A 20904-nucleotide genomic window follows, 5' to 3' on the forward strand; every position below is an offset into this window, starting at 1 on the left:
AATGGATCACAAAACAAGACCCAACAATATGCTGCCTACAGGAGACGCATTTGATAGGAAAAGACATACATAGGCTGAAGGTGAAAGGTTGGGAAAAATCATATCACTCATATGGACTTCGGAAACAAGCAGGCGTGTCCATACTCATATCAAATAAAATAGATTTCAAGCCAAAGTTAATCAAAAGAGATAAAGAGGGACACTACATACTGCTTAAGGGAACCATACACCAACAAGACATAACAATCATAAATATTTATGCCCCAAACAATGGTGCAGCTATGTTCGTCAAACAAACTCTTCTCAAGTTCAAGAGTCTAATAGACCACCACACCATAATCATGGGAGACTTCAACACACCTCTCTCGCCACTGGACAGATCTTCCAAACAAAAGTTGAATAAGGAAACTATAGAACTCAATAACACTATTAATAACCTAGACCTAATTGACATATATAGAGTATACCACCCAACATCAAGCAGTTACACTTTTTTCTCAGCAGCACATGGATCCTTCTCAAAAATAGATCATATATTATGTCACAGGGCAACTCTTAGACAATATAAAGGAGTAGAGATATTACCATGCATCTTATCTGATCATAATGGAATGAAACTGAAAATCAACGATAAAAGAAGGAAGGAAAAAGCATACATCAATTGGAGAATGAACAATAGGTTACTGAATGATCAATGGGTTATAGAAGACATCAAGGAGGAAATTAAAAAATTCTTAGAGATAAATGAAAACACAGACACAACATATCGGAATCTATGGGACACATTGAAAGCAGTTCTAAGAGGAAAATTCATTGCTTGGAGTTCATTCCTTAAAAAAAGAAAAAACCAACAAATAAATGATCTCATACTTCATCTCAAAATCCTTGAAAAAGAAGAGCAAAACAACAGCAAAAGAAGTAGAAGGCAAGAAATAATTAAAATCAGAGCTGAAATTAATGAAATCGAAACAAAAGAAACAATTGAAAAAATTGACAAAACTAAAAGTTGGTTCTTTGAAAAAATAAACAAAATCGACAGACCCTTAGCGATGCTAGTGAAGAGAAGAAGAGAGAGAACTCAAATTACTAGCATACGGGATGAAAAAGGCAATATCACAACAGACACTTCAGAAATACAGAAGATAATCAAAAACTATTTTGAATCCTTATACTCCAATAAATTAGAAGATAGTGAAGGCATAGATAAATTTCTTAAGTCATATGATCTGCCCAGATTGAGTCAGGAGGATATAGAAAACCTAAACAGACCAATATCAATTGAGGAGATAGAAGAAACCATCAAAAGACTACCAACTAAGAAAAGCCCAGGTCCCGATGGGTATACAGCAGAATTTTACAAAACCTTTAAAGAAGAACTAATACCAATACTTTTCAAGCTACTTCAGGAAATAGAAAAGGAGGGAGAACTTCCAAATTCATTCTATGAGGCCAACATCACCCTGATACCTAAACCAGACAAAGACACTTCAAAGAAAGAAAACTACAGACCAATATCTCTAATGAACCTAGATGCAAAAATCCTCAATAAAATTCTGGCGAATCGGATACAAAAACATATAAAAAAAATTGTACACCATGATCAAGTAGGATTCATCCCTGGGATGCAAGGCTGGTTCAATATACGGAAATCAATAAATGTTATTCACCACATCAATAGACTTAAAAATAAGAACCATATGATCATCTCGATAGATGCGGAAAAAGCATTTGACAAAGTACAGCATCCCTTTATGTTCAAAACTCTAGAAAAACTAGGGATAACAGGAACATACCTCAATATTGTAAAAGCAATCTATGCTAAGCCTCAGGCTAGCATTATTCTGAATGGAGAAAAACTGAAGGCATTCCCTCTAAAATCTGGAACAAGACAGGGATGCCCTCTCTCTCCACTTCTCTTCAACATAGTTCTCGAAACACTGGCCAGAGCAATTAGACAGACGAAAGAAATTAAAGGCATAAAAATAGGAAAAGAAGAAATTAAATTATCACTATTTGCAGATGATATGATTCTATATCTAGCAGACCCAAAAGGCTCTACAAAGAAACTATTAGAGCTAATAAATGAATTCAGCAAAGTGGCAGGATTTAAAATCAACACGCATAAATCAAAGGCATTCCTGTATATCAGCGACAAATCCTCTGAAATGGAAATGAGGACAACCACTCCATTCAAAATATCTTCAAAAAACATAAAGTACTTGGGAATCAACCTAACAAAAGAGGTGAAAGACTTATACAATGAAAACTACAGAACCCTAAAGAGAGAAATAGAAGAAGATCTTAGAAGATGGAAAAATATACCCTGTTCATGGATAGGCAGAACTAACATCATCAAAATGGCGATATTACCAAAAGTTCTCTATAGGTTTAATGCAATGCCAATCAAAATCCCAATGGCATTTCTTGTAGAAATAGAGAAAGCAATCATGAAATTCATATGGAAAAATAAAAGACCCAGAATAGCAAAAACAATGCTAAGCAAGAAGTGTGAATCAGGCGGTATAGCGATACCAGACTTCAAACTATACTACAGAGCAATAGTAACAAAAACAGCATGGTACTGGTACCAAAACAGGCGTGTGGACCAATGGTACAGAATAGAGGACACAGAAACCAATCCACAAAACTACAACTATCTTATATTTGATAAAGGGGCTAAAAGCATGCAATGGAGGAAGGATAGCATCTTCAACAAATGGTGCTGGGAAAACTGGAAATCCATATGCAACAAAATGAAACTGAATCCCTTTCTCTCGCCATGCACAAAAGTGAATTCAAAATGGATCAAGGAACTTGATATCAAATCAGAGACGCGCCGTCTGATAGAAGAAAAAGTTGGCTACGATCTACAGTCGGTGGGGTCGGGCTCCAAATTCCTCAATAGGACACCCATAGCACAAAAGTTAATAACTAGAATCAACAAATGGGACTTACTCAAACTAAGAAGTTTTTTCTCAGCAAAAGAAACAATAAGAGAGGTAAATAGGGAGCCTACATCCTGGGAACAAATCTTTACTCCTCACACTTCAGATAGAGCCCTAATATCCAGAGTATACAAAGAACTCAAAAAATTAGACAATAAGAGAACAAACAACCCAATCAACAAATGGGCCAAGGACCTGAACAGACACTTCACAGAGGAGGACATACAGTCAATCAACAAGTACATGAAAAAATGCTCAACATCTCTAGCTGTCAGAGAAATGCAAATCAAAACCACCCTAAGATACCATCTCACTCCAGTAAGATTGGCAGCCATTAGGAAGTCAAACAACAACAAGTGCTGGCGAGGATGTGGGGAAAAGGGTACACTTGTACATTGCTGGTGGGACTGCAGATTGGTGCAGCCAATTTGGAAAGCAGTATGGAGATTTCTTGGAAAGCTGGGAATGGAGCCACCATTTGACCCAGCTATTCCCCTTCTTGGTCTATTTCCTAAAGACCTAAAAAGAGCATGCTACAGGGACACTGCTACATCGATGTTCATAGCAGCACAGTTCACAATAGCAAGACTGTGGAACCAACCTAGATGCCCTTCAATAGACGAATGGATAAAAAAAATGTGGCATTTATACACAATGGAGTATTACTCTGCATTAAAAAATGACAAAATCATAGAATTTACAGGGAAATGGATGGCATTAGAGCAGATTATGCTAAGTGAAGCTAGCCAATCCCTAAAAAACAAATGCCAAATGTCTTCTTTGATATAAGGAAAGTAACTAAGAACAGAGTAGGGTTGAAGAGCATGAGAAGAAGATTAACATTAAACAGAGATGAGAGGTGGGAGGGAAAGGGAGAGAGAAGGGAAATTGCATGGAAATGGAAGGAGACCCTCAGAGTTATACAAAAGTACATACAAGAGGAAGTGAGGGGAAAGGGAAAAATAATACAAGGGGGACAAATGAATGTCAGTAGAGGGGGCAGAGAGAGAAGAGGGGAGGGGAGGGGAGGGGAGGGGAGGGGTGGGGGGATAGTAAAGGATAGGAAAGGCAGCAGAACACAACAGACACTAGTATGGCAATATGTAAATCAATGGATGTGTAACTGATGTGATTCTGCAATCTGTATATGGGGTAAAAATGGGAGCTCATAACCCACTTGAATCAAAGTGTGAAATATGATATATCAAGAACTATGTAATGTTTTGAACAGCCAACAATAAAAAATTAAAAAAAAACAAACAATCATAATGATAATACAACAACCTTTCATGCCTGTTATATTAGAGCAGTGTAAGATTCTTATGGTAAATTATTTGTTTTAATCTACATAGAAGTTCTGTCAAGAGGTCTTATTTTCTATACTTTAAAGTTGAGGTATCAGAATCTCACAGATGTGAAGTAATATTTCCTTTAGCACTGTCTTTGCTGATTTTGATTACTCTGAAAAGAGTTGTTCATATATTGAAAAGAAGAATATCTTTACCTTTCCTTGCTCCTTGTCTCTTTTTATATAAGTGAAGTCCAATGGCTATGACAGCAGACAATATCAAAAGAGATAGAAAAATAGTGCCTCCTGTTATGAGTTGATGGAAAATGAAGGGCTCCGCAACTGAAATTCAGATGTGTCCCCTGTTAGTTTCAATGGAAAGAGTTGTTCCCACATTTACTTCTTGCTCAGTGAATCCGCAATCCCTCCCTCCAACAATTGTATTCTGGGGATGCTCCGTCTATCTACATTTCATTCCTGACCTAGTTAGTCAGTAAGTGCATGCTTCCTTTTAAATATTTTCTTATTTAGTTTATTTGTTCAGCAAATAAATTCATTTCAGAAGGAGAATAGTAGCAGTGTAACAGAGTGTAATGGAATTGAAAGTATCAATGAAAGAGTAGGTGGGGGAGTCAATCCATGGAAACTTGACCATGCTGAAGTTGCTAGCCTGGGATAGCCTGGAGGAATTCAGGGAACAGAAGTCTGAAAAACCTATGAAAACAGAAGTAAACAAGAACTGGAAGGTGTGGTTAAAGAGTGAGATAAAATTTGCTTCCTAATAAAAATCAATTTGTCATTCATGTAATGGGAATAAAACACATGTACATATAAATATACTCTTTTCTGCTGAATTCTGGAAAAAATCATATTTCCAAGTAAAGTAAACCCAAAATGAAAAATGCTATTTTGAATTTTGTACTTAATGCAAATATTTCCAAAGAATTTATGATGCTGTTCTGGGAAAAAAGCATTTCCAGTAAGCACTATACAGAATGTTATTATTTTTCTCATGTAAGACTTTTTGTAACTTCAAGAAAAAGAAAGCACTTTTTTAAATATATGGAAGGGTGATTTTAATATAGATGTAATGAAGAAAAGCACATGTGTATCTTTATTAGGTATCGGTGTTAACCGACACTAATGGTAACTGATTATTAATTCTATTCACAATTTCTCACTTTATTTACTGCATAATTGTCTTCAACTCTTTTTATCTTCTACCAGAAATATTGAGATTTGGTTCTGCTTTTGTCTTGTATTTTTTTTCCATATAAAGTTGAGCAACTGCATACAGTAAGATGTATTTCTTATCTTTGATTACACAGGAATGTAATTGAAGTTGTCAGAGGTCATGTACCTTCTGAAAGGCTTTGCTTTAGAAATAAACCATCTCATTTGGTATATCTGATGCTTCTAATTTGTGTCTTGAAGGAAAATGTTTTAAAATTGAATTTTCACCATTCTTAAAATTATGGATTTTTGTTAGATTTTTAAATTCTTTTTCCTTTTTCTTTTGGTACTAGTGATTGAACCCAGAGGTGCTTAACCACTTAGTTCCATCCACAGCCCATTTTATTCTTGAGATAGGATCTTATTAAGTTGCTGAGGCTGTCCTTGAACTTGGGATTCTCCTGCCTCACCCACCCCAGTTGCTGGGATTACAGGTGTGTTCTAATATGTTTGCTTGATTTTAATTATTTGATTATTGTTTTAAACAAATTTAAAGATATTTGTATGTCTGAAGTAAAAACTATGTTTAAATTAGGGCTTTCACAGGTAAAAATAGCTGTCTTTGTTAAGAAAAACTATCTAAAATGTGGAAACAACATAAAAGGTGATAAACTACATACCTTTTCAATGTCATCTTAGAATTTATCTAATAGCAAAACTGTCTAAAGATCATCTGATTTAAATGAATAAAATTTCTTTATGGTTTTATTGTCCCAATGGACATTAAATTTGTGATATTTTTAGGTTTCCTATCTTTGTTAGCCTAGTCCTTCCCTCATTTATGCATTAATTAAAATCATAGCACCTGATTTACATGTATTTATATGAGAATTATATTTTTAACACTTTAAAAATTATAATTTGATTCCTTTTCTTCCCCTTCCTGTAACCTCTCTTCATGTTCTGCAAGGATAGATACTATATTTTTGCCATTATGGCATTCTCAGCAATTAGCACGTGCTGGCTCATGGAAGTTGATGAGTAAACATTTTTGAACAAATATGAAAATGAATGTGTAACAGTGGATACGTGGCATTTATATATCTGAGATTCTGGAGTGCTGGATGAGCTGTCTCCTTGGTCATGGGAGTGTTCTAAGGTGATAACAGGTATCAGGGTGCAGAGGCACACTACAATCCAGGTACCAAAACCTGATCTTGATACAAAGCATTTACATGGCTGGAAAAGGACAGAGGCCTGTAAATAGCCCTAGGAATTGCATGCAGTGCAAGAAAAGGGGTGGGGGGGAATCTTTTGGGGAAATTTGGGTTTTAATTAAGATAAGAAAGTAGATGGAACTTGAGGGAAGAGATGAAAGATGTTGAGGAATTTTTTTCAGAGGAAAAGTTTAGGTTGGGGAATTGGGAACACTGGGAGGTTGATTCAAATTAGAGAAAGTTGGGATAAGTAACCTGCATTACAACTTAAAATTGGATCATACAAAACCCCTCTCCTTTGAACATCTCTCCTTCCTCTCTTCTGGTCTCACAGTCATTCTCCCTCTCATTGATGGCACCAGGCTCTGGCTCCCATACCACTCTCCAGGCTAGTTCTGCCACTGTCATTAGTGACCTCAGTGCCTACATGAGGTCAAGCCATCCTAAACTCTTATCTTCATTGAATTCTTTGCCAATAAATATTGAATGATTTCTTTGTTTCATTTACTATATTAGGTAGTGGATTTTAAATGATTAGAAAAAATTCATACCTCCCATCTTCATAAAACTTACTCTATAATGAGTTACACTGACATTAAATAAATAAATGCAAAGGAAATAGATGCTTACATTTGGTTTGGTACCAAGGTTATGAGAACAACAAGGTTCTATGACAGAGAATAGTGCTAAAATCTAATTCAGCTAGATGAGCAGTAAAAGGAAGCTTCTCTAAGGAAGTAATATTTTAGCAAAGGTTAGATGAATAAACAGACATTATACATATGAAGAATAGAGAAAATAATTGAAAAATACAATAGGACTTGGCATAATTCAGGAAGGAAAGTAGAATATAAGTGACCAAAATCATGACTGTCTGTCTGTGGGGAATTCTTATCTGTGTTTAAACTTAAAAGAATTATTTTAGCAGGACACTTAGGTAGAGGAAAGATCTAACAAAATATCTGAGGAGGAACCTTGAAAAGGCAATGTAGGAGAGATTGGTTATTGAGATCTAAAGAGGAGATTAGATTGTAGTTTTTGATGAAGAGGCCTCAGTTTCATGGAGGTGTTAAGTCAGTTGGGGATTGAAAAAGTCTGGTGAGGAAGGGAAAGGAGGAAGTAGAAAAAGAGAGGGAAATTGGGTCCTATCGGCAAGGCTGCTGTGGTGTGATGGAAGAGAGCAGAAGCAGGAGTGGAGCATAGCTGGTAGAGGACCCATCAGCCAAGGTCCCAGGTAAGTAAGGGAAGAGAGAAAACTGACCTGCTATGGACACTTGCCCTTCCTTTTTCTGATTTAGGATCGGGTTCCAGATGGAACATGTCGTGTTTGCCTTCGCAGAATCTCTGAATAGGAGAAATGTGGTTACGTGGAACAGGCCATCTTGGTCCTGGGTCTGAAACTCAGACACAGGTGGAATTTCCTCTCCTTGAGAATTTATCCACTGGACCTTCGGCTTAGGGAACCAGCCTTCTGACTTGCACTCCAATTGGGTTTCTCTGGTCTCAGTAACCTCCATGTGGAAGTGAGGAGCTGAGCCTAGAGCTGAGAAGAGAAAGAGATGCTCATTTTCACACACACACACACACACACACACACACACACACACACAAATCTCTATGTTTCTCTGAAGAGTTGGGGCTGCTGACTAGATCATAGTGCATAGAGCAGAAACTGAGGCTCTGAAAATATCTTGGCAGTAACTAATGGAGATTCAGACAAGAGATGAGTCTAACACTGTTCAATACAAATGGTGCTTGCCCATTTCTTTCTTCCTTTTTCTTCTTCTTTATTTTTTTCTTTTGATACCAGAGGTTGAACACAGGGGCACTTAATCATTTAGCTATCAGCTGCATTCTTAGCCCTTTTATTTTTTATTTTGGGACTGGGTCTCACAAAGTTGCTTAGGGCCTTGCTAAGTTGCTGAGGCTGTCTTTGAACTCATGATCCTCCTGCCTTAGCCTCTCAAGCCACTGGGTTATAGGCATGCACCACCATACCTGACCCTGCCCATTTCTTGACTCCCACCATGATTCTATTATTTTCTGTTTATCCCTAAACCCTGAAGGTAGCCTGATCCTAGCAGTGGTATGCAGAATTATAAAAAAGGCTGTTGTATTAGCCACCTCCATTTCTCTTACAACCTCTTCTTTATGTTTCCAAGGAACATGGATCAGAGAAGGAAATCTATCCTAGAGTAAACTCACTCTGAAGAGGTGTCAAGGGCAGAACCTGGGCCATTACCTGCCACTTTCAGTTCGATCAATGTATCACTGTAGAAGGAGCCATGCTGGAACCCACAGTAATACTGTCCATCATCAAAGGTTTGGATGTTAAGGATTCTAAGGACCACAATGCCTTTACTGATAGCATCTCTCACAAGCTTTGTCCTCCCTGAGTACTCCTCCATGACTTCCCCAGGCTGACTGCTCCCATCCTTGTACAGGTGTACAATCTGGGAGGACAGGGAGCGGGACCAGCTTATCTGCATGTTCTCAGCACTCTGATGAGATGAGAGAAAGCAAGGCAGCTCTGCTTCACCACCTAGCACAGCCACCACAGGCTCATGGGGCCCTTGGATTTGGAATGCCCCTGAAAAAAAGAGAAACAGAAATGGAGTCAGAGAGGACTGAGGTCAAAGAAGGGGCAAGAGATGTTGAAAGTAGAACAGTGGGCCTGGGCTAGAGTGAAGCTCACAAGGCACCTAGGGGACATGATTTAAGAAGGCCTTTGCTCAGGGCTATGCAAGTGCACAGGCAACAAGCTCCTAAGAGTGAGTGCTTCTTTAAATTTTGATCCTTGGAAATGTTACCTAACTCACCTAGTTCCTTGTGGGAGTGGGAGGTGGGTGAGGAGCTGAAAATTTAGACTGCTGGATTTGGGAAATAGATGCAATAACTTCTTTGGGTTAGAGTCTGTCCTCAACTAGGAAGGGTAATCCCAAGGCTTTGTGCTTGTGCTACTGAAGGAGAGGCTGTAATAATGAAAGAGTTACTGTAATAATGAAGGAGATTAAAAACAACGAACTCTGAGATATAAGGCAAGGGGCAGAATAGAAGAGAACACAGAGGGAGGGAGGGAGGAGAGAGGAAGGGTTCACACATGAACTCTAGTGGTTTGGGAGTGAATAATTGAACAACTGTGTCTAGAAAGAATCCAAAACAGCCCAGTAGGAAACATGACTGAGAACGGATAGTAGTGTTTGCCATAAGCAAGGGATGAGACAATGGGGCATGCAATCTTATGTTTGCAAGGTCTTATTTTGTCATTTCATGAGATTCTAAGAACTTGTGCTTCTTAATTACAATGTGAGGCTTCTTCACTTCTTAATTCTTGCTGCACCACATGCACACTTGCACTCATGTGCGTGCGTACACACACACACACACACACACACACACAGACACCATATGCACTCACCAGTAGGCCTGGACCAAGAGATGCAAGAATAATGCCTGGTATTAGTAAGTTTAAAAAGCTAATTTGTGTACTTTTATTTTTCCCAGGTTCTCAATTTATTTGTATTTTTATCTCCTTTCTTCTGAGTTTTCTTCCTTTTTTTTCCCACTCACTCTTTTGTATCATAGAACCAGAGACTCAGAATAGGAAAGAGAAACAGGAGTTCCTACCTGCAACCTGGAGACAGAGATAGAGTGAGAAAAGGCTGCCATGGTACATTGGAGAGACTCGCTGCTTCTTTGGTGACCCAGGAAGGGCAACCCCAAGGATATGTGCTCGTGCTGCAGAAGGAGAGGCTGTAATAATAAAAGAGATAAAAAGGTGAACTCTGAGATATAAGGCAAGGGGCAGAATAGAAGGGAACACAGAAATCTCACTCCCAGGCAGGAGGGGCATATCTATCTTTGGTGCTAATGTTAGAAACAGACTGAGCTTCTTATTCCTTTTCCCACGAATTTCAGGACTCTGGTTTTCAGGCCACTCAGGGACACCCAGGCTTCCACAGTCTTGCTATTCCTCACACATATCTGGCTGCTTCTACTTATTTTTCTTCACTGGTTCCTCTTTCTTGCCCTGCAGCTTAGTCTCTTTTGGTGATTTCTTACAATCTCATGGCTTGCTATAGTCTGGATCTTGAATGTCCTCCAAAGGCAAATGTGTTGGAGGCTTAGTTCCCAGTCTGTGGCACTGTTGGGAGGTGGTGGAACCTTTAAGAGAAGGAACCTAGATCATTGAAAGGCATGCCCTTGAAGGGGATATTGAGACCTAGTCCCTCCTCTGCTTCTCTTCCACCATGAGGTGAGCAGCCTTTTCTGCCATGCACTCCCCACCATGATGTACTGTGCCTCCACAGGCCCAAAGCCCCAGAGCCAAGTGACCATAGACTGAAATGTCTGAAATCATGAGTAAAATAAGTATTTGCTTCTTAGAATTTTATTTTTGGTGTTTTGTTACAGCAACAGAGGGCTGACTGTTGGCTCCAGCTATCTTTTACATGCTGGTGACTCACTTCTAATTGTACATCTTGTAATGTCTGGGGATCCAGTAGCCTGAATTTGCTTCTAGAGGTTCCAGGAGCTTATGGACCCCCTCCTCCTTGGAGTAGGAGGAGAAGCAAGTGGGTTCTATCAGTACTTGCCTGCTTACTTTCCTTTGCTTGCCCACAGATGAATTCTGACGTTCCCTACCAGGACATGAAAAATATTGTTACTAGCAGTGAAGAAGGGACTGTAGCACTCTCAGAAACAACTGCAATGTGGAATTTGGTGGCTACAACTATGAAGTTTGCTTTCCTGGGCCCAGGGCCCGGAGATCCTATTGTTCAGAGTGTGTCTAGGAAGGGGTTGGTCCAAAGAATAGAGAGGAAGAGAATTCAAAGGTCATGGTCTCTTAATATGGAAAGATATATTCTTTATATGTGGGTGAATGAATCTTGATCAATGGAGGCATGTGGTATGACTATGCCGAGTCTTAGAGGACTGTGTCAACAACTCCAAAGACTGAGCATATAATTATTTTATGGAGTAGGAAGTACATCCTGACCTTTTGGATATGATGACACATGGAAAAAAAATGATACCACTTTTTCATACTGTAGTAAACTGGAAGGAGATTTGTAGACATTTACATAGGCTTCATAAAAAATACATTTTAAAATATCCTATCATTATGATAAGAAAATGAAGTAGAAATTATTAGGAAGCATATTAAATATTTAATTTCAAAGGTTTAAGTATAAATATCTTAAATTTTTATAGCATTGGAAATTGCTTTAATAAATACCTTTATTTCCAATTTTATACTTGAAATGACTACAGATAATTATCAATTATAATTACTAATCATGATCTTTTCAACTTCATTATAGTTACCATTGGTGAGATATTTTATTTGCTTAAGTTGAAGATATAAATTTTAAACTATTTTTATTTTCATTTTTGAATCAAATTTAGGGAATTTAATAGTTCTTTCTTTTTTAAACAATATAATATTGACATTTTTTGGTGAAAATTCGAATGACTTTGAAATCCAATCAATTTTTTCTTATTATTTCAAAATAAGAATGATCCCAGCAAGTTATTTTGTGGATTCTGAAGTTTTATGTAGAAAGCCAAAAAGACCAATTACCCAATATAATACTGAAGAAGAAGAACAAAATTGGATGATTGACATTACCTGATTTCAAACTTACTATAAAGCTATAGAAAGCAAGACAGTTTGGTATTTGTGAATGAATAAACAGATAGATCATTGGAATAGAATAGAGGGCCCAGAAATAGATGCATACTGATATAGTCAATTGATCTTTGACAAAGGAGTAAAAGTAATATATTTGAGCAAAGACTTTCTTTTCAACAAATGGTGTTGAAACAATCAGACATTCACATGTGAAAAACTGACTCTACATATAGACATTACATCCTTCACAAAAATGAACTCAAAGTGGACCATAGATTCAAATGTAAAAACAGAACTATAAAAATCCTAGAAGGTAACAGGAAAATAATTTAGATGACCTTGGGTTGGACAATGGCTTTTTAGATCCTTCAAAGGCATGATCCATGAAAGAAAGAATTGATAATTTGAATTCATTAAAATAAAAAACAGTAAATCTTTAGTTTGCAGGATTTATATACTATGTTAAAATAATTATTTTTGCAATTAGTTTCATATTAGCAGTTACAAATTGACAGAAATATCTAAGGACAAAGTTTATAGTCTATTATTTTGAACTCCATTTAGGAACATTGGCTTGGCCTCCTTTGTCCCCTTATATCCATTGAATCCAAGATAAGACCAAATCTGTGCTCTTTAGATGCCTGTACCTTGAACTCCCCCAGACTCTATGATCTCCTTTTTTATGATAGGTAGAAACATTCAGTGCAGTTGACTGGTGGAGATGCTAGCTAGGTAATTGAGAATTTTCTTGGTCAAACAGAATATACAGTTGCTGTAGCTGATTAAATGTTACAGATGTTCACTCTTTGCTGCTTATCTTGCACCACCATCTAAGTGACATTCTGGTGAAAAAAAAAAACAGCCTAAGACATTCTGTAGGCTGAAAAAGAATAAAGTTCAACTGGTATGTTTTATCTTGGGAAGGGGGGGTGGGTGTTGGAGGGAGGCTCTGAATCCAAGCCTCTTGAAAGTTTAGGAAATGCCAGGTTACCAACAAAATTTCATGGCAACTATCTCATTGGGCAAAATAAACTCAACTGGATTCTTTCTAGCTGACAGAGCCAGATCCCCATCAGCAGCAGGAAAGGGACTATTTGTGGAAACCATGCATAAATCTAAGAAGCTGTTGATAGAGATGATAATCTTTTTTTAAAATAATTTCTTTTGTAGTTGTAGATGGACAGCATGCCTTTATTTTATTTGTTTATTTTTATGTGGTGCTGAGGATTGAACCCAGTCCTCATACTTGCAAGGCAAGAGCTCTACCACTGAGCTCCAGCTCCAGCCCTAAGATGATACTCTTAATAAAGTATCTCAGTGCTCTTCAAATAAATATCTATACCAAAATGTCTTTATACAAACTCACTGCAAGATTAAAATATCTGATGCAATTTCTCTAGTATTTCCTTTGTCTTTCTCTCACACCACACATATTTATGAAGGAACTCAAAGGAAATGATTGAAAAAGGAAAACAGAAATAAGCCTTATTGTTCTATAAAGTTCAGGAGTTGATGAAAGATGGGGTTTGGGATTCTCTAAAACAATTCTCCCGTAGTGGCACATCATATTTGTAGTTAGAAGTCTTACCTATTAAAAACTCAAATTTAGAACACACAGATTGCCAACTCCCAAGCACATTTTTCTTGGCAATTTTGAACAATCCCACGAGGATATTCATGGTCTCCTCTTGGCTACTTTGCAGGGCTCCATCTAAATCACCAGTCAGTTGAAGGAAGAAAAAAGAAAGATTTTCCATAGCACTTTCACTTTAAAATACTCATACCTACATGCACTTCTGCCCTGAACATGTTTATAAAAGGGTTACCACCAGATATGGCTAAATTTTTCTTCATAACATCTTGGTTGAGGTACAAGTTACATGTCATAAAATTCACACTTTAAAAGCATACAATCTTCTTTCCCTGTGGATTTGCCTTTCCTGAACATATCATATAAATGGAATCCCAATCTGTGACCTTTTGTGTTTGGCTTCTTTCACTTGGCATAATTCATTGAAGGTTTATCCATATTGTAACATGTATTAGCACTTCATTCCTTTAAATTCCATTACATGGTCATAACATATTTATTTATAAGTTGGTGGACATTTGAATTATTTCCTTTTTAGCTATTATGAAAATGTTTTTATGCATATTCATGTACAAGTTTTTGTATGGATATATCTTTTTGATTCTCCAGGTGATGAATTTTTGGGTCAGATGGGACCTCTATGTTTGATATTTTTTAATACCTTAATTTTATTTATTGACTGTTAAATGTGGTGCTGGGGATCAAACAGGTGCCTCACATATGCTAGGCAAGCCCTTTACTACTGAGCTACAACATCAGCCCCTCTATGTTTAATATTTTGAGGAACTGTCAAACTGTTCTCCAGAGTGGCTGCACCATTTTGCATTTGCACGAGTAATGTATGTGGGTTCCAATTTTTCCAAGTTCTTGTTTTATTTTATTTTATTTTTCCTATACAGGGGATTGAACGCAGGTTTGCTCTACTACTGAGCTACATCCCTAGCTCTTTTATTTATTTATTTTTTTAAAATTTGAGACAGAGTCTTGCTATTTTGTCCAGACTGGTCTTAAACTTGGAATCCTCCTGCCTTGGCCCCCTGAGTTGCTGGGATCACAGGTGTGTGCCACCATGCCAGGCTCTCCATATTCTGGCAGCACTTATTATTGCCTTTCTTCTTTTTATTTTAGCTATATCTATGGTTTAAATATTTTTCCCCTCCAAAATCTATACTGAAATTTAATTGCCATTATGGTGTTATTGAGAGGTGGGTCTATTAACGGGCTACTAGGCCATGAGAGGAGTCTACCCTCATGAATGAAGTCATGTCACTATCATGAGAGGGGTGAATTATCATTGGAGCAGGGTCCTGATAAAGGGATAACATTTGGCCCCCTTTGTTGTCTATCTCTCGCCCTCTCTGTCACCCCTCCACCTTTTTCATGAGATGATGCTGCATATATGAAGACCCTCACCAGATGCTGGTGTCATGCTCTTGCACTTTTTAGCCCCCAGAACCATGAGTCAATTCTCTATTTTATGCATCTGTCAGTCTGTGGTATTCTGTTATCGCAACAGAAGATGGACTAAAAGAGACAGCCTTGTTCATTGTAGCACTATTCACCATAGCCAAGGAGTTGAAACAACCTATTTGTTCATCAACTTCCATCAACTGATGAACAGACAAAGAAAATGTGGCATGTATACAGCATGGAATACCATTCATTCTCAAAAAAGAATGAAATTCTGTCATTTTTAAGGACATGGAGATCATTATTATATAATGTGAAATTATGTAATGAAAATGAAATTATGTAATTCATAATGTGAATTATGAAATTATGGAGATCATTACATAATGTGAAATAATCCATGCATAGTCTCACTCATATTTAGAATATTAAAAATTGATCTCAGAAGCTGAGTAGAATGGTAGTTACCAGAGGCTGGGGACACTAAGGCAAGGGAGGGATGGAAAAGCTTAATCAATGAGTACTGAGTTACAGTTAAATAAGAGCAAGACGCTCTGGTGTGCCATTACACATTAGGATGACTATGCATAACAGTAATTTACCGAACATTTCAAATAGCTAGAAAGTAGATTTTGAATGATTTTACCATAAAGAAATGATCAATGTTTGAAGAGATAGAAGTGCTTAATCTGGTTTAAACATTATAAAATGTGTACTTGAACTGAATTATTATAGGCTATCCCATGAATATGTACAGTTTTTATGTTTTTATGTATCACTTAAAATAAATTTAAAAACAGAGACTAAGACACTAGCCTAGGCAACATGAAGTGTTATCCCATTGTTGTTTTGGTTTGCACTAAGGATGCTGAGTGTTTGTCATGTGCTTATTGGTCATTTGCATATCTTCTGTGGCAAAATGCCTAAACAGATCACTTGCCCATTTAAAAATTGTGTTTTTATCTTTTTGTTGAATTATAAGAATTCTTTATATATCCTGGATGCAGGTATCTTATTAAATATTCAATTTGCAAATATTTTATTTTGTTCTGAAGGTTGTCTTTTTTTCTTTATTAATATCATTCTTTGCAGCAAAATGTTTTAAATTTTGACAAAATCCAATCTGATTTATTTTGGTCTCTTGTACTTTTGGTGTCATATCTAAGAACAGACAAACAGATCAACAGAATAGAGCTCAGAAATAAACACTTCATTTATTGTCAATTGATGTTTGACAAGGGTGCCAAGACAGGTCAATAGGAAAATAAAAATAACAAGTGGTATGGGATAACTGGATATTCATAGACAAAAGAATGAAACAGAATTCCTACCTCACCATATACAAAAATCAATTCAAACAAACAATGAACCCAAATGTAAGATCCAAAATTAGAAAATTCTTAGAAGAAAAATAGGAGTTAATATTCATAATTATGAATAATTTTAAGGGAATTTATTTTCAAATATTTTAGTATATATGTATTCTCTTTGCTAAAATGGATCTATTTGAGAATGTTGTGCATAACTTTCCTTCAGATACTTTGCAAATCCTTTGTTGGGATGTGCTGAATTCAGGAAGATGAGAAAGGAAAACTGACATCTTGCCTTTAAGTTAATATTGTTCACTTATAAGGTCAAATAATACATCATGAAACATAGCCAAGAAAAATACTTTGCACCTAGAGTGACACCACTCACCTACTTGGCTCTGACACCCTAACTGTGGATGGCTGCAGCATCCCTTTTTCACCTAACCACCTGCCCTGGCAGCACAAATGTCTACTTTGCTCCTCTCCACCTAAATCTTTAAATCTGAGTTCTTCAGGATGGGAAGGAAAGTGGAAATAAAGGAAAAAAAGGAAAGGAAGAGAAGAAGGGGAAGGGGAAAGCTATGTGTTGCATTTTGTATGTAAAAAAATTGTGAAAGCCTAGATAGGAAAGAAACCTCCTGATCAGTATTACCACCATCTAAGTTCTCTTGAAGAGCCTTTTCATGCATATCCTATAGTTTGAAGACTACAGATGTAGGCATCACGAAGTAAATGCAATGGAAACACCTAGAAGACCCTTCCCACCTCAGAACCCTGGCAAGCAGGGTCTAAAACCTCTTAGTTGGCATTCTTGTGCAGAAGGCTCTACTTTTCCACCCCTTTCCTTCTTTCTATTCTTTCATCCTGCTCTCCTGCCAGGAAGCACAGCACTCTGTCCTCACCTCCTCTGTGCTATAGAACCTTGCATGGGACAATGACATGGCCCTTTCTTCAAGCTTCCTCTTTCTTCAACTTGGGGAAGGATCCTCTTTATAGACCTCAGGAGAGACTTACCTTCACATTTCTTGCAAGATTCCAAATATCCGGGGTATATTTGTCTAGAAATTTTTCTTCCAGGGATTCAGGATTGGGAGAAATGAGTTCATCTGAGTTAGAGAAGAAAACAAAAAGGAAGTTGGAAGGAGCCCTGAGCAGGAATCAAGTCAGATTATCTAGGAAAGAAGCCCACTGGTAGTACTAAGTTCAACAAAGCAGCATTATTTGGTAAGTTTTATAACCACCATTGTATAGAACAAAACTGAAAATGAAAGAAGAAACTACAAAGGGAAAAAACCAAAGAGCACAGATTAGACAGGCTGATTTCATACAAATTAATGATTAACAACCTCAACAGAGCCTGAAACACTCCATGGGCATTATACTAGGTTTCTCTAATATCTTCCTTCACCTACTTTCTGTAAAGGCTTTGCACATCTTTTTCTCTCTTGGGTCAAAAATAAAATTTAGATCAAAGCTAGAAATATGCTAAAAGTTTATTTTATACACACAAAACCAAACCAAACCCCAGATAGTTCACAAACTGGGAGACCTTGAACTGAAAGTGTAGGAAGCTTCCTTAAGCCCTAGTATTTTCTCCATACCCAGATTCAGAGGGTCATGCCACAGAAAAAGCAGGCAGAGAGATGAGTGTTGGGAGAAAGAAAGGCTCTATTCAAGTATGCAAAGAATGGAGAGGAGGGAGCTCACAAATTAGCCTCTCATCTCCAGGGAGTTGAAGGATCACAGGTATAGAGTAGGAATACCGAGGGAGAAAGGTAGGCTAATGAAGGGGAGGAAAGTTTTATGTCTTTTCTGGGAATAGGCAAAAAACCCCAGGAATTTAGGTGCTACCTGTTTCTATTTCTGTTTTAGTCACCTTTTTCATTGCTATGACCCAAAGACCTGATAAAAACAATGTAGACTAGGAAAAATTTATTTTGACTCACACTTCAGAGGTCCGGAAGATGGCTGGCTGACTCCACTGTTCAGGGTCCGAGTTGGGACAGAACACCATGGCAGAGGAAAGGGCTCAGTACAGAGCAGCAATAAGCAGAAAGAGAGAGCTCCACTCACCAGGGACAAAATATAAACCCCAAGGCCACACCCCCAGTGACCTGCTTCCTCCAGCAATGCCCTACCTGCCTACAGTTACCACCCAGTTAATCCATATCAACAGGTTCATTGGCTATTAGATTATAGCTCTCCTAATCTTTTCATTTTACCTCTAAATGTTCCTGCATTGTCTCACACATGAACTTTGGAAGACACCTCATATCTATTTTTTAAATATTTTTTTCCATTTTTTTATTTGTTCTACTTAGTTATACATGAGAGCAGAATGGATTTCAATTCATTGTAAACAAATAGAGCACAACATTTCAATTCTCTGGATGTACACAATGTAGAGTTGTACCATTCATGCAATCATATATGTACCCATAATTACCAGACGGTAATGGCGTCCATCTCATTCCACTATCTTTCTTGTCCCATGCCCCCTCCCTTTTGCCCAATCCAAAGTTCTTCCATTCTTCCCATGTCCCTTCTCCAAATATGGATCAGTATCCACTTATCAAAGAAAACATTAGGCCTTTGGGCTTTGGGGATTGTCTTACTTCACTTACTCTAACTCCATTTACCTGCAAATGTCATAATTTTATTGTCTTTTAATGCTGGGTAATATTCCAGTGTGTATATACACCACAGTTTCTTTATCCATTCATCTATTGGTTGGCATCTAGTTTGTTGCCACAGTTTAGCTATTGTGAATTGAGCTGCTATAATCATTGATGTGGCTGCGTCACTATGGTACGCTGATTTTAAGTCCTTTGGGTATAGACCGAGGAGTTGGATACCTGGGTCAAATGGTGGCACCATTCCAAGTTTTCTGAGAAATCTCCATACTGCTTTATAAAGTGGTTGCAACAATTTGCAGTCCCACCAGCAATGTATGAGTGTACCTTTTTCCTACATCCTCACTTGCATGAATGGTACAACTCTACATTGTGTACATCCAGTATGAGTGTACCTTTTTCCTACATCCTCACTTGCATGAATGGTACAACTCTACATTGTGTACATCCAGAGAATTGTATTCTTGATAACTGCCATTCTGACTGGAGTGAGATGAAATCTTAGAGTAGTTTTGATTTGCATTTCCTAATTACTGTAGATGTTGAAAAGTTTATATATTTGTTGGTCACTCGTATATCTTTTTCTGAGAAGTGACTTTTCAATTCCTTAGCCCATTTATTGATTTGGATTATTTGTTTTATTTGGCACTAGGTTTTTTGAGTTCTTTATATATCCTGGAGATTAGTGCTCTATCTGATGTGTGTGTGGTAAACATTTTCTCCCACTTTGTAGGCTCTCTCTTGACATCATCAATTATTTCTTTTGCTGAGAAGAAGCTTTTTAGTTTGAATCCATCTCATTTATTGATTCTTGCTTGATATTATTTCTTGTGCTTTAGGAGTCTTGTTAAGGAAGTCAGATCCTAGGCCAACATAGTGAAGATTTGGGTTTACTTTTTCTTCTATTAGGCACAGGGTCTCTGGTCTAATTCCTAGGTTCTTGATCCACTTTGAGTTGAGTTTTGTGCATGGTGAAAGACAGGGATTCAATTTCATTTTGCTGCATATGGATTTGCAGTTTTCTCAGCACCATATTTTCTCCAGTGTATGCTCTTGGCACTTTTTCTAGTATGAGATAACTTTATTTATGTGGGTTTGTCTCTGTGTCTTCTATTTTGTACCATTGGTACAAAATATATCTATTTTGGTTCCAATACCATGTCATTTTTGTTACCATTGCTTTATAGTATAGTTTAAGTCTGATATTGTGATACTTCCTGCTTCAATCCTTTTCTTGCTAAGGATTGCTTGGGCTATTCTGAGTCTCTTATTTTTCCAAATGAATTTCATGATTGCTTTTTTTAGTTTATGAAGAATTTCATTGGGATTTTAATAGGAATTGCATTAAATCTATATAACAGTTTTGGTAGTATGACCATTTTGACAATATTAATTCTTCCTATCCAAGAGTATGAGAGGTCTTTCCATCTTCTAAGGCCTTCTTCAATTTCTTTCTTTAGTGTTCTATAGTTTTCACTGGAGAGGTCTTTCACCTCTTTTGTTAGATTGATTCCCAAGTATTTTATCTTTTTGGGAGGGCTATTTTGGATGGGGTAGTTTTCCTAATTTCTCTTTCAGTGGATTCATTGAATGATCTTTTTTTTAAAAAAAAATATTTATTTTAGTTGTAGGTGTACACAATGACCTTTATGTTGTTTTTATGTGGTGCTGAGGATCAAACCCAGAGCCTCACATGTGCTAG

At 37.2% G+C, this 20904-nt stretch overlaps 1 protein-coding gene across 4 annotated transcripts in view; it reads right to left on the reverse strand.

Moving 5' to 3' along the window:
* LOC124089378 (butyrophilin subfamily 1 member A1) overlaps nucleotides 1-20904 on the reverse strand; it is a 39020-nt gene that overhangs the window by 10468 nt on the left and 7648 nt on the right. For 2 of the 4 annotated variants that reach the window (XM_046439376.2, XM_046439375.2), the window contains exons 1-6: nucleotides 18516-18630; nucleotides 17584-17675; nucleotides 13847-13969; nucleotides 10251-10376; nucleotides 8866-9213; nucleotides 7885-8166 (exon numbers count right to left, since the gene is read on the reverse strand). In XM_046439376.2, coding sequence (XP_046295332.1) covers nucleotides 7885-8166; nucleotides 8866-9213; nucleotides 10251-10376; nucleotides 13847-13937 — 847 coding nt within the window. In that variant the 5' untranslated portion in view covers nucleotides 13938-13969; nucleotides 17584-17675; nucleotides 18516-18630. Of the gene's footprint in view, nucleotides 1-4449; nucleotides 4576-7884; nucleotides 8167-8865; nucleotides 9214-10250; nucleotides 10377-13846; nucleotides 13970-17583; nucleotides 17676-18515; nucleotides 18631-20904 lie in introns of those variants that run through there. The other 2 variants (XM_046439373.2, XM_058577372.1) reach the window with 2 other exon arrangements.

This window comes from Marmota monax, unplaced genomic scaffold, assembly GCF_021218885.2.
Source record: "Marmota monax isolate L192 unplaced genomic scaffold, Marmota_monax_Labrador192_F-V1.1 WCK01_AAM20220418_F8-fsc00096, whole genome shotgun sequence".
Lineage (NCBI taxonomy): Eukaryota > Metazoa > Chordata > Mammalia > Rodentia > Sciuridae > Marmota > Marmota monax.